The sequence below is a fragment of the Anolis carolinensis genome, chromosome 1, assembly GCF_035594765.1.
Source record: "Anolis carolinensis isolate JA03-04 chromosome 1, rAnoCar3.1.pri, whole genome shotgun sequence".
In the NCBI taxonomy this organism is placed as follows: domain Eukaryota; kingdom Metazoa; phylum Chordata; class Lepidosauria; order Squamata; family Dactyloidae; genus Anolis; species Anolis carolinensis.
In genome coordinates, this window is record NC_085841.1 from 156,503,827 (window position 1) to 156,516,866 (window position 13,040).

At 43.8% G+C, this 13,040-nt stretch overlaps 2 protein-coding genes across 15 annotated transcripts in view; one reads left to right on the forward strand and one right to left on the reverse strand.

Moving 5' to 3' along the window:
- The window catches only part of supt3h (SPT3 homolog, SAGA and STAGA complex component), a 293,254-nt gene extending 290,098 nt beyond the window's left edge, over window positions 1–3,156 (reverse strand). For 3 of the 8 annotated variants that reach the window (XM_062957059.1, XM_062957071.1, XM_062957066.1), the window contains exon 1: window positions 2,637–2,952. Coding sequence is in view for 4 of the 8 variants with exons in the window: in XM_062957063.1 (XP_062813133.1) it covers window positions 1,994–2,014 (21 nt within the window). In the remaining 4 variants the exon portion in view is untranslated. Of the gene's footprint in view, window positions 1–1,993; window positions 2,956–2,977 lie in introns of those variants that run through there. The other 5 variants (XM_008116731.3, XM_062957046.1, XM_062957041.1 and 2 more) reach the window with 3 other exon arrangements.
- Window positions 1–13,040, forward strand: part of runx2 (RUNX family transcription factor 2) — a 250,911-nt gene that overhangs the window by 42,838 nt on the left and 195,033 nt on the right. The gene's annotated exons all lie outside the window — the stretch shown is intronic.

The window sequence follows — 13,040 nt, forward strand, 5'->3', positions numbered from 1 at the left end:
TTTCCAAACTTGGTGCAAGGGTAGCCCAATGTAAAGCACTTTGCAGAAATCCAACTTTGAGGTTACCAGTGAGTGCACTACCATCTTCAGGTCCTCCAAATCCAGGAAGGGGCGCAGCTGGCGGATCAGCCAAAGCTGATAGTAAGCACTCCTGACCGTCGCATCTACCTGGGCTGACATTTGGAGAAACGGATACAGGAGCATCCCCAAGCTGGGAACACAGTCTTTCAGGGGGAGTGTAACGCTATCCAGAACAGGCTGACACACCTCCATACCCAGATTAGGACCTGTGATGACAAGCACCTCTGCATTGTCCGGATTCAGTTCCAATTTGTTTTTCCTTATCCAGCCCATTACCTCCTCCGGGCATTCATTCAGAGGAGACATGTTATCCTTAGTTGAAGCTGTTTTTGATGGCATGGAGAAATATATTTGGGTGTCATCAGCATACTGATAAAACCCCACCCATGACTACAGATGGTATCTCCTACCAGCTTCATGTAAATATTAAAGAGCATTGGGGATAGAATGGCACATTGTGGGACACCACACACCAGCACACACAAGTGCCACCATCTGGAACCTGCCTGAAAGGTATGACCAGCACCCCTACAGCACATTGCCTGATTCCCAGCTCTCCCAAGCGTTCCAGAAGGGTACCCTGGCCGATGGTATCAAAAGCCACTGAGCGGTTAGAGTTTCCTTTCAGAAACAATTTTTAATATATATTTTATATATATATATATATATATATATATATATATATATATATTATATATATATATATATATATATACACACACACACACACACACACATACACATACATACACACATACATATACACACATATATTTATATATATGTATGTATACTTTATACAGGAAATACAGACTGAGAACAAGACACTTTAAAATACGAGACTGTAGCCGCAACACTCTCAAATAGCTGTGTTGTAGCAAATTAATGCTTGTTCGACACTATCGACACTCTCACTCACACTCCCCCTGTCAATGTTAAGACAGAGATCATCCACTAAGATGACCATAGCGATCTCAACTCCATATCCTGCTCTGAAGCCAGTTTGAAATGAGAAAACCTATAGCAAAGAGGGTAGTTTAGTGGTTCAAACCACCCCCGAAAATTTTCAGGTAAAAAAAAAACCCGGTTTACTCCTTAATTTTAACTGCTTAACCAAATCCCCATATCAAGCCTATTGTAAACAAAAAAAATTGAATCCCTCCAGAACTGCAAGAACACATTTTGATTATTCATACTATCATTACCTATCTTTCTACCTATTTATATTGCAATAGCCAAAATAGCTGGCATAGTGGAAGCAACCAAGTTGGCCTTCTCACAGTCGGCAGGCAAACCCAAAAGCATGGGGCGGAGGGGGGGATTTTACCTGGATTGCAGGTGGAAACTGGTTCATCTAATCCAAGCCCTGCCAAAGAAACCATTGAACAGGAGCAAAGACAAGAAACTGTGCCACTAGACTTTATATGAACAAAACTGTTTTGTGATGACCAAATGAAAGCTCAATTAGTCCAAAATCCACAGACTCCATTGCCAGGATATGCATTTCCTATGGATAAGAAGCGGCATCTAAGATTTTAATCCAAATGGTTCAGCAGATTTCCCTGGTTAGTCTACTCATGTCATGTACAAGGTGCACTCTGGAAGTATGGTGTGGTATTTGGAGAAGTTGAGGATAAAGGTGCTCATCAGCAGCTTGGTGCATAAACCATTTGTGCAATGGAAAAATGCAACAGAAGTCTTCAATAGATACCAAAAAACAATACCATAAGAACAACTTGTGCCTGGCTGAAAACTTCTTGCTATTTCATAGTGGAAAACGTCTTGAAGAGAAAGGAAATAAGAAGAAAGCAGAAGAAAACAGAAATAAACTTCTGCCAATTGTGGAAATGATTGTCCTTTGTAGCTGACAAAAACTGACTTAAAGAGAGAGCAATGGTTCAGGACCTCTTACCTGTGAAGAGCCTTTGCCCATTGATGGTAATTTCAGGGCCTTGTTTCGATCTCCTGAAAAGGCATTTGGGGCGGGAATAGTTTCATCGCCTCTCAAAAAAATTTCTGGCTTGTTGTTTATTTGTTCAGTTGCTTCCGGCTCTTCGTGATCTCATGGACCAGCCCAAGCCAGAGCTCCCTGTCGGCCGTGGCCACCCCTAACTCCTTCACAAGGTCAAGCCAGGCCCTTCAAGGATACCATCCATCCATCTTGCCCTTGGTCGGCCTCTCTTCCTCTTTCCATCCATTTACCCCAGCATCATTCTCTTCTCCAAGCTTTCCTATCTTCTCATTATGTGGTCAAAGTACTTCCTCTTTGCCTCTTAATGTCCTTCCCTCCAGTGAACAGTTGGGCTTTATTTCCTGGAGTATGGACTGGTTGGATCTTTTTCTGGCTACGGGCCTGGAAATGGTTCAAGGAAGTGATCCTCTACAATGCGATTTGGGGGGGGGGGGGGGGGGGGTCGGTTCCTAAAGTGTGTTGTTCTTTTTTACAGACTGCTCCGTTTTTTGTTAAGTTTGCCTTAGTGCTGGAAAAGCGCGCCCAACATGGATCACACAAACCTGCAGTTGCAAAAGGGGGAGGAGCCCTTTGCAGCGCCTACCTCAGGTGGCGCCCCTTGAAGGGAATGAGGGCAGGTGCGTCCAGGAGAGTCAGGGTCCTAGGCGCAGGCGCAGAAGGGCTCCGCGGCTTCTGTGACAGGACCAAGCGCCTGGCAGAGAGCCTTGATCCGAGAAGGGGGCGGGGCCTGCGCACGTGACACAGAGGGCAGGGGGTTGGGGGTCGGCCACGCTCACGCCGGCCGCAAACACCAGCCTCAGTTAGGGCTGCGGTTCCAACACACAAACCGCTCTCAAAACGGAAAAAAAACACAGGGTCTGTTCGGTTCTTTCCGGCTCATGCGCCCCTCTATTTTTTTCCTCCCTCCCTGGCTCCCTCACTGACCTCTCCCTTTCTTTAGTTAGCTAACAGTTTGGCAGCCGCTCTCTCTTCGGCTTCCTCCTCCTCTGGTGATTCCCGCCGGAGGGTCTTTCCTCGCGCCGAGGGAAGGCGCGCGCGGACACCAAAGGGACGGGGGGAGTCTCCGCCCAGGTGTGGCGCTCTGTCCGGAAGCGAGCGAGAGGGGAGGACGTCAGATCGGCCCACCCATTCACCCCCCCTCCCCTCCCCATGCGAGTCGGCGCGGCGGCTTGGCAGCCATCTTGGGTGTGGCGCGAGGGCATTGCTCTTCGCCGCTGGATGAGCGGGAGGCACAGAGCCTCGCTTTGCCGCCGGATACAGCGCGAGGCGGAGAAGCCCGAGTCTCCGCTGGTTTAAAAAAAGAGCGGGAAAGTGGTGTGTTTTTTTTTTGGAGGGGGAGAGTAAAAAAGCGGGCGCTACGGACGCCTTTATTGTGCATATTTATTGCGCGGTTTAGGAAACCATGTGCTTAGGTGTTTTATCTGGAAGGACCACCCTTAAACCCCCATACCCATAATGGGATCATGCGTCATGGACAGGTGTGGAAGTAACACGAAGCAGTGATAGACAGAAGGTAAAGGATAAAGGTTTCCCCTGACGTTAAGTCCAGTCATGTCTGACTGGGGGGTTGGTGCTCATCTCCATTTCTAAGCCGAAGAGCCGGCGTTGTCCGTAGACACCTCCAAGGTCATGACTGCATGGAGCGCCGTTACCTTCCCGCGGGTGCGGTACCTATTGATCTACTCACATTGGCATGTTTTCGAACTGCTAGGTTGGCAGGAGCTGGGGCTAACAGTGGGCGCTCAATCCATTCCCGGGGTTTGAACCTGGGACCTTTCGGTCTGCAACTTCAGCAGCTCATCGCTTTAACACACTTCGCCACCGGGGCTCCTTAGACAGAAAGGGAATGTATTATCGAAGGCTTTCATGGCCGGAATCACTGGGTTGTTGTGAGTTTTCCGGGCTGTATGGCCATGTTCCAGAAGCGTTCTTTCCTGACGTTTCGCCCACATCTATGGTAGGCATCCTCAGAGGTTGTGAGGTCTTTTAGAAACTAGACAAGGGAGGTTTATATATATCAATCGAAGGTCCAGGGTGGGAAAAAGAACTCTTGTCTCTTGGAGGCAAGTGTGAATGTTGCAATTAATCACCTTGATTAGCATTTAATGGCCTTGCAGTTCAAGGCCTGGCTAATTCCTGCCTGAGGGAATCCTTTGTTCAACAGAAAGGAGGAAACCATTAAAATGAATAAAATATGGCTACCAGTATTTTTAAAAAACCCTCTAAAATCAAGAGAATAAATAAAAAAACAACACTCTGAAAACAGAAGAATTCCAGACATGACCAGCTTACACCTCCCAACAAAGGATTCCCCCAGGCAGGAAGCAGGCAGGCCTTGAACTGCAAACTTTTTAAGCCAAGGGCCAGTTCACGGTGAGACTGTTAGAGGGCCAGACTATAGTTTGATAAAAACATGGACAGTGCATTTACTTTATTTTATTTGTTGTGCAATAATAATAATGAAAGAATACAATATATAAAACAAACAGTTTTAACCAGTCTTTCAATGGGAAGTGTGGGTCTGCTTTTGGCTGATGAAAAAGTCAAGTTAATTAGGATTCTTGTGTGCCTTCAAGTCATTTCAGACAGTGGTATATGCTGCCTCGGAATCTGATGGAGTCTCTGGAGGTTTTCATGGCCATCTGTCGGGAGGGCTTTGATTGTGGCAGGAGGCCTCCTGGATCTCCCTTTTTCTTCCCAAGAGGAGCCGCAGCGAAGGGCAGCCTTTTTGGAAAAGGGAGGGCGACAACACAAGATTATGGCAGTGCGGAGAAGGGAGGGAGGCCTCCGGGGCTCGCCTTTCCTGGCCATGCAGCAGCAAGTTCCTGGGGCAAGCAGGATAACTGGGGAGCTTTCCTTTGCACAAAAAAAAGTTGCAGGGGAAGAGAAAGAGAAGGGGCCGTTGGGACGGGATGTCCGAGGCCGGAGCCACCCAAGAAGGCAACACGCAGGCCTGTAGCCCGGGGGGGGGGGGGGGGGTTGAACCCCCCGAAATTTTTCAGGTTATTAAAAAAAACTGGTTTACTCATGAATTTTAACTGGTTAACCAAATCCCCATGCTAATCTATGAGACACAAAACATTAAGAGTCCCTCCAGGCACTATCTCAAGCAGATATTGACAGGTTTGTAGCGGGGGGGGGGGGGGGTGTGTGCTAGGGGTTCACCCCCCCCCCCCCCCCGAAATTTTCAAAACCCCTCCCGAAATTTTTTTTCTGGCTACGGCCCTGGCAACACGTAAGTGGGTGAAGGGACACAAGGAGTTGCCCTCTATCCTCCCGAGAAGCCCACCTTTTCTGGGGCCCTCCCCCAAGATGGAAGGAAGGAATTAAGAGAGGAAGGAAGTCATGAAAGGGAGGGAGGAAGTCAAGGGAGAGAGGGGAAAAGGGAAGAAACAAAGGAAGGAGGGAGGCCCGAAGAGAGAGGGCTGGGAGAAATTTTAACAGACGCAGCATGTGGCCCCTGGGCCAGACTTTGGAAATGTATGCTTTAAGGGAAACCAGCTTTTGACATGATTAGATATTTTCGGGGGGGGAGGGGTCAGTTTGGCAAATAGTTAAATAGGACCATTACTGTTTGGGACAATAACAATAGAAAGGCTGGGGATAATTAGTCAAGATTATATCGAAAGACATATTTTTGACAGGAAACATGGGCTTTAACAGTCCAATCCTATAGATATTTAGTCAAAAGCAAGTCCTGTGTGTTTCCAGCTACATATGCATTGGACTGCAGTCCAGTCTTGAGTGCTTCTGCAGTCAAATTATGCTGTGTCTTCTTGTCTGCCCAGACCTCCTTCAGGGCTTTCTAAACTTTGGAAGATTATTTTTCTTGCTTTAATAACATCAGACTCTTATTGCCATCATAAAGTACCAAAATACCACAAATATTATTTCCCCGGTATAGATCATCTTTAAGATGCTTTAGGTCATAGTGAACCATCTTTCCATGCACTGGAGGGAGCTCAAGCCATAATGGGTACCAAGTTTCACGTTAGGATAGCCCTATTTTTTCTGTTATTTGTTTTTACTTTTATTTGCTTGCCAGAACATTAAAAAAAATTAAAAACAAGGCAGAAAGATTTCATTTCCAGACAACAAGGCATGTAATTTACATCAATCATAGCAGAATTTAAATACTTCTGCAATGCAATTTAAATACATTATGTGGAAATTGAGTTCCTCTCTGGGAGGGACCTCTGCTTCTACAAGTTTCTAGAGTATTTGAGGAAAGCACAGTGGGAGTCCAAATAAACTCATCATACCATCGAAATACAGTACCCCTGTCCTGTCCACAAAGCCCTGCTAATAAGAAAATATGTGTACCTTCAGTAAGGACCACAGCACTTATTACCCATAACTGTGGCAAGAAACTATTCCAGATGTATTAAAACAAAAAACCCTCCATAACTTTGTAAAAGTCACACTTAATATTAAGCTATCTACAGTAGGACACCTTTATTTTTTCCTGCCTGTCAGTCAAAGTAAGTGTTATTTTTCTATTTCTATCTGTTTGTACTGTGTATATCAGCGAATGTTATTTTTACTTTGCGATGTGAACTTTGCTATCATTAATACAAATTTCTATCTTGTCTAAATATCCATAGTAGTTCATCCTGGTGAATCCAAAGCTATTTTGCTTACCATCCACTAACCTTATATGAATGTCCCGAGGGGTTTCCTCTTCCATTACACCTGAAGACATTATGCAGACACTAGAGCCGAGATCTATATGAGATGTACTTCCATACTCCTATCTCTATAGGCAATGGCAGTGGAATAAGAACAATCTCTCACCTCTTCCTATTGCAGCTCTCTTTAAACCCCAAAACTCTGCCTCAGAAGCTTTCTAACACACACACACACAACATATTTTAAGTCGTACCGAGGTCTAGAGGAAGGTAGATGGAGGAAGCAACAGAATCTGACAGATGTTTATACCCAGTCCATTTGTTCATCATCATCACACCAGAAGCGACTTGCAGTTTCTCAAGTCTCTCCTGACACACACACAACAATTAGGGGCCCCTGTCCCATGTTTACTTTTTGAAATCTTCACTGAAAAATACAGAGATCTCAAATGGTGGCACATATTTTTCATGCCTTTTTGTTTACACTAATGAAATTGTCACACTGGCAAACATACCTACATTTGCTTTTTTTAGTGTATTAATAGGCACAATCTGAGTCTCTAGGAGAAATATAAGAATTTGAGATATTTTTTTCAGTGCAATTTTAATGTACTGTACCATCTATCTATATATATAAAAGAGTGATGGAATTCGGGCACTGAGCAAAACAACTAAACTACGGGGGCCCCAACCTCGAAATTGGACAACACACCCCATCATCCACGCCTCTAGGTTGATACAATAAAAAATCCCGTCACAAACCTCCACGGAGCCTTAAAACCCCAGCCGTCAGCCTGGCTGGAAGGCCCCATGGTGGTCGGAGGAGGAGGGGCCTCCACGCGGCGGGGCCTGTGACGCCCGCCGAAGAGGAGGGTCGCGAGGCCCCAAGGTTTTTCTTTTTTTTTCTTTTCTTGATGTTGAGGCCTGCAGAGGCGAAGGCGGGGGGGGGGGGGGGAACTTCCAGAAAGCTCCCCCCCCCGAAGAGCACCGCAGCCTTCTCCGTGCCCCGCAGGCCTCAGGGCGGCCCCGGCCAGGAGAGAGCCGGAGCCGGAACCTCCGCCCCCCCCCCCTGAAGAGCCAGGCTGGAGGGAGGCCGCAAGGACCAAGGTTTCTTTTCTTTTGACCATTTATTTTCTTTTGGAGATAGAGGCCTGAAGGGGTGGCCTCAAGGCTGGGAACAGACCCCCCCCCCCCGTCTTAAAGGGTCCTAAACCCTCCCTCCCCTTTTCCCCTCTTCAGACGAAGGCCCTCCCTTCCCAGCCTCACCTGCCTGTGCTCTCAGGCAACAAATATCATATCTACAATTACTGTGGTGTCATAATACAGAACAATATCATCTCTAAAATCAGGACATTCAATAAAGAGGAACACTCTGAACATGGGAATTCCAGACAGGAAACCAACAGGGCCAGCTAACACCTCCCAACAAAGGATTCCCCCAGGCAGGAAGCAACAATATAATATCTACAATCAGGACATTACATAAACAAAACACTCTCAAAATGGGTATTCCAGAAAGGAAACCAACAGGGCCAGCTAACACCTCCCAACAAAGGATTCCCCCAAGCAGGAAGCAACAATATAATCTCTACAATCAGGACATTACATAAAGAAAACACTCTGAAAATGGGAATTCCAGACAGCAAACCAACAGGGCCAGCTAACACCTCCCAACAAAGGATTCCCCCAAGCAGGAAGCAACAATATAATCTCTACAATCAGGACATTACATAAAGAAAACACTCTGAAAATGGGAATTCCAGACAGCAAACCAACAGGGCCAGCTAACACCTCCCAACAAAGGATTCCCCCAAGCAGGAAACAACCAGGCTTCCAAACAGCAAGTACACCCTCAGGGTTTCAAGCCATGAGGCTACTCCATCTCATTCAGCCTGCCCAAGAAAGGATGCCCCTATGTAGAAAGCAGTCAGTCTTTGAAACAGCGAGGCTATTCAGTGCCATTCAAATTCGCTAAAAAACCATTTCCCTACAACCCAACCTTCCAAGCAGCAAACCTATTCCACTGTATTCCAGCTGACCAAACAAGGATTCACGTAAGGAGAAAACACCCAGACTTTAAGACTGCAAGGCTATTCACAGCTATTCCAACTGGTCAACAAATGATTCCCATCAGCCACAGCAACGCGTGGCCGGGCACAGCTAGTAGTTTACAAAATGAATTTCTATTTCCAGGAGACATGCATTCCATTTTGCTAGGAAAGAGGTACTTTAGGAATCTATAAGGAGTTGAGAGCCAGATAAACAGTTGAATGGGCTTGCTTACAGTTCCAGAGCTACATTTTGGCCACTACCTGCCCACACACTTCCCAGATCATATATTCCCTGCAGATATTAATTTGCAGAACATACTTATTTTAAATGATTGTTTGAGGAGTAACTTCTTTTCTATAGGATTGTGACCTGATAAGAATTATGTATTGATTATATGGAATTTATTAAATGGAAAAGTTATAACAAGACAGGCATATTTGCAGGGCTACCAAATGGAAAAGTGCAAACTAGAATTGCTGATTTAAATTTTCTGGTCACTTAAATTTTTTCAGCCAAGACTGTATTTCAACCTTTGGTACAAGGGAGGATGGCACCAATGCTAATAAGTGGCATTTCAGAGATGAATAGCACCTCAAAAACTTTGTAAGTTGTTCCCAAAGGTTCTAAAGCAGAGATCCCCAAACTAAGACTTGTGGGCCGGATGCAGCCTCCCATCCAGCCCCCACTCAAAACTTTAGACTTAGGATCACGCTAAGTCTGAAACAACTTGAAGGCACACAACAACAATCCTAATTAACATGACTCTCTCATCAGCCAAAAGCAGGCCCGCGCTTTCCATTGAAATAGTGGTAAGTTTATGTTCGTTAAACTTTTTCTTCCATGGTTTTTTGCACCACAAATAAAATGTGTGCAGTGTTTATAGGAATTCATTCTTGTGTTTTCAAACTATAATTTGGCCCAAACAGTCTGAGGGACCATGAGCCAGCTCTCTGCTTAAAAGGTCTAATGTCCCCTGTTTTACAGGCTGAGTTGAAAGTGACAAAAGGCTTTTAATATGTCATAACTCCTTTATTTTTGTTTTAAATTTACAATACTATAGCATCATGTACAGTATATATAAGAAATTACATTACCTGTAAAATATTTTCAAAAACATTTTAAAAGTTATTAAAACATCAGAAGCCTCTGTGATTTTTGGCCCACAGGGTACAAATCAAAGTTAGCAGTGACTATTCATATTGGTTATATAGTAGTTATTATAAAGCATAAAAATAAATAAATATTTCCCACTGTGTTTTCAGGGCTGAAGTTTAAGAGTGGTCTGTATGGTAGTCTGAACAGGGGCCCTTTCACACTACATATTCGTAGTGCTATGACTCCACTTTCACTATGGAATGCTGGGGGGGGGGGGGCATGGAATCATCTATTGGGGAGCGCCTCTGTTCTTGCAACACTATAAAGCCCAGGTTTCCATAGGATGCAACCATAGCAGTTTAAGTGGAATCATAGGGCTATATTTTGTAGTATGAATGGGCCCCAATACTGTTATCCAGCCATACTGCGGTCCAGTTAGAGTTATGCAGAAAAGAGGCTTTCAGAGCTTGTATTGCATGGGAATTTGAAATGTTTTATGCATATACAACCTTGTTCAGAAGCCCAGCCCTGGCAGTGCCACACTGGTGGGAAGAACAGGGGGCAAGGACAGCTGAAAACAATATGGGGATTGGGACTAACAAAAAGCTCAATGGGGCAGATATGAGTAAGATGTCCTAATGCAAAGGAGGCCAAGAATCCACCTTTTAAAAGAGGACATATTTTGGCAGGACCAGGTATTCTTACTCCTTTTGGGCTCACTGCATCTGTAAAAATGCCCAGGTTTTTGTATCCCGCCCCATCTCATGGAGGGGACTCGAAGCGACTCACATGGGTAGCAAACCCAGTACAGCATAAAATACAGTATCAAATGCATTTAAAGCAAGAACATATAAAACAAGCATATAAAACAAGCATATAAACAATAAAACATAATGAACAGTCAACCAGTAGTCGAGGCACTGTTAGGGTATTCAATGGAGTCAGGCCATAAAATATATATGTGTGCAGTCATTACAATCTCTAGAGCTGGGCCAGATAAAGTGCAGTAGATGGGGATGGGTGGAGACATTGGAGCGGGATAGTGTCAAGTACTGTATGCCTATTCAGTTGAACGCACACTGAAATAGAATGTTTTCAACCCTTTTCGGAATGTGGCCAGAGTTTGGCTGATTAATTTCCCTCGGAAGGGAGTTCCAGACCCGGGGGACCACCGCAAAGAAGGCCCTTTCCCTAGTCCCCACTAGCAGTGTTTAAAGCTTGCCCTCTGACACATGAAAACCAAGACCAATGCCCAAGCATTATCAAAGTGTGGTGAAGACAGCAAATTTTATTACTGAGAAAGAACAAACAAATTTGTCAAGGTTGTTGCAATTTGCTTTTGCCTAAATGTAATTCTCTTACCTGCTGAGATAGTACAGGGCAAACTATTTTTGCTGTTTGAACTCAGTTTGCAGTAATTAAAGGAAGCTGAAGTGAAAGGAAGAAAGTCAGAGAGGTGAGAAGAACTGAGGCATTTGAAAGGCAACTAAAAAGGGGAAATGGCAAAGGATAAACTGGGACTGTCTCAGTCAAATCAGGCCAGTGGGAGATATACTGAATATAAAGGAAGTCCTTCTTTTACGTCTGGTAACTATTAGGGGAGGGGGGCATGTTAGATTGTTTGGAGGTATATACACTCTCCTAGTCCCTAAGGATGGCAAAGGCTGAAAAAATATTGCCAAGGAAGCCCCCATAATAGAGTTGCCTTAGGATTGCCATAAATCAAAAACGATTTAAAGGCACATGACAAATAGTGTCAAAGTGTTTGCAAACCGTCAGTATACAGAAATGGTTCTCATCTGTTTGAGGCTTATTCCTGATAGACTAGTAGTACATCACACAAGCTTCATGTTCAGGTGAAATATCATCCATGTAGAAACATGAGCAATTCCTTGCAATTTACTGATGAGCCTACTAATTAGTTTGGGTCATGCTTTCCTGTTCTTGTCACCCCACTAAGCCACAGCTTTTATCTGTTCCATCCCAAACCTAGCCGTCGCATTTGATTCTGAAGCAGGTTGTTTAAATTCTAAGCTACTGCTTCTTTATGTTTACATCTGCCAGCATCATGGTATAGTAGCATGATTAGAACAGAAATGAATATCTGTTAACAAGGCCAAGCTTCATAAATCCAACCAATGCAAATTCAGATGCAGATGTTAATTATATTTGACAACCTTGCTCATAAGCTCAGAAAACATTGTCAAATTTTATTTTTATCATTTCTGACTTATATGCTACACTGTCCACCTAATTTAGAAACAAGTCTCATTAGTTTCAATTGAACATACTCCTGCAGAGTTAGAAAAAAGATGCTATGCCCTGATGCACAGACCAAGCAAATTAAAATATTTGGACAGAATATTGAAATTGCTTTTAGAGCTACAACTGTCTACTATGTGATATTTTAAACACTATTTTAAAATTCCTAATTATTGAACTATGGAAATCATCCTAAATTGTATGATACACTAAATTACAATTACAATACAATACATCAAGTACATGTGGTTCTTCAGTTAGCAGGCAAAGACCATTTTTAAAGTGATGCCTTTGATGTTTAAGTTAGGTTGTTTTTTAAGGGAGCAATGCTTTATTCTTTTCTTTGTGTTTAAATCTATTTTTATATTATGAGCTGGTACTTTTTTATAATATAAACTTTCAAGACAACCTGGAAGAATGTGTTCCTCCCACATCAATGTTATAACCTTGGTAGGTACATATGTTAATCTTTTCTGTGCATATGGTTTGCTTTTATATAAATGTTAACACACAAATAAATTGCATGTGAAGAATGCCAGGAACAATTGTCACAAACATTTTGATGTGGTGAAATATGGCGACAGGCAGTCCCTATGTTACAAGCAAGATAGGTTCTGTAGGTATGTTCTTAAGTTGAATTTGTATGTAGTTCAGAGCAGGTACTTTTTAAACGTGTAACTCTATATATGTGTGTGTGTGTGTGTGTGTGTGTGTGTGTGTGTGTGTGCATGCATGCTTTCAATAGCACAGGGAAGGGTCAAAACCCTTGTGGCATTTGTTTTGCTGTCCGTGCCCCTGTTCAAAAGATTTCACCTCACTTTCTGTCTCTGTGATTATTGGATTTTGAAAAATTTGGCTTGTTGTGGAAACAAGGATTGGTGATATAGCTTCAGTTGAGACACCTTTTCCCCATGATAATAACTCTTCTAGGAGTGAATTTCCCTTCCGAG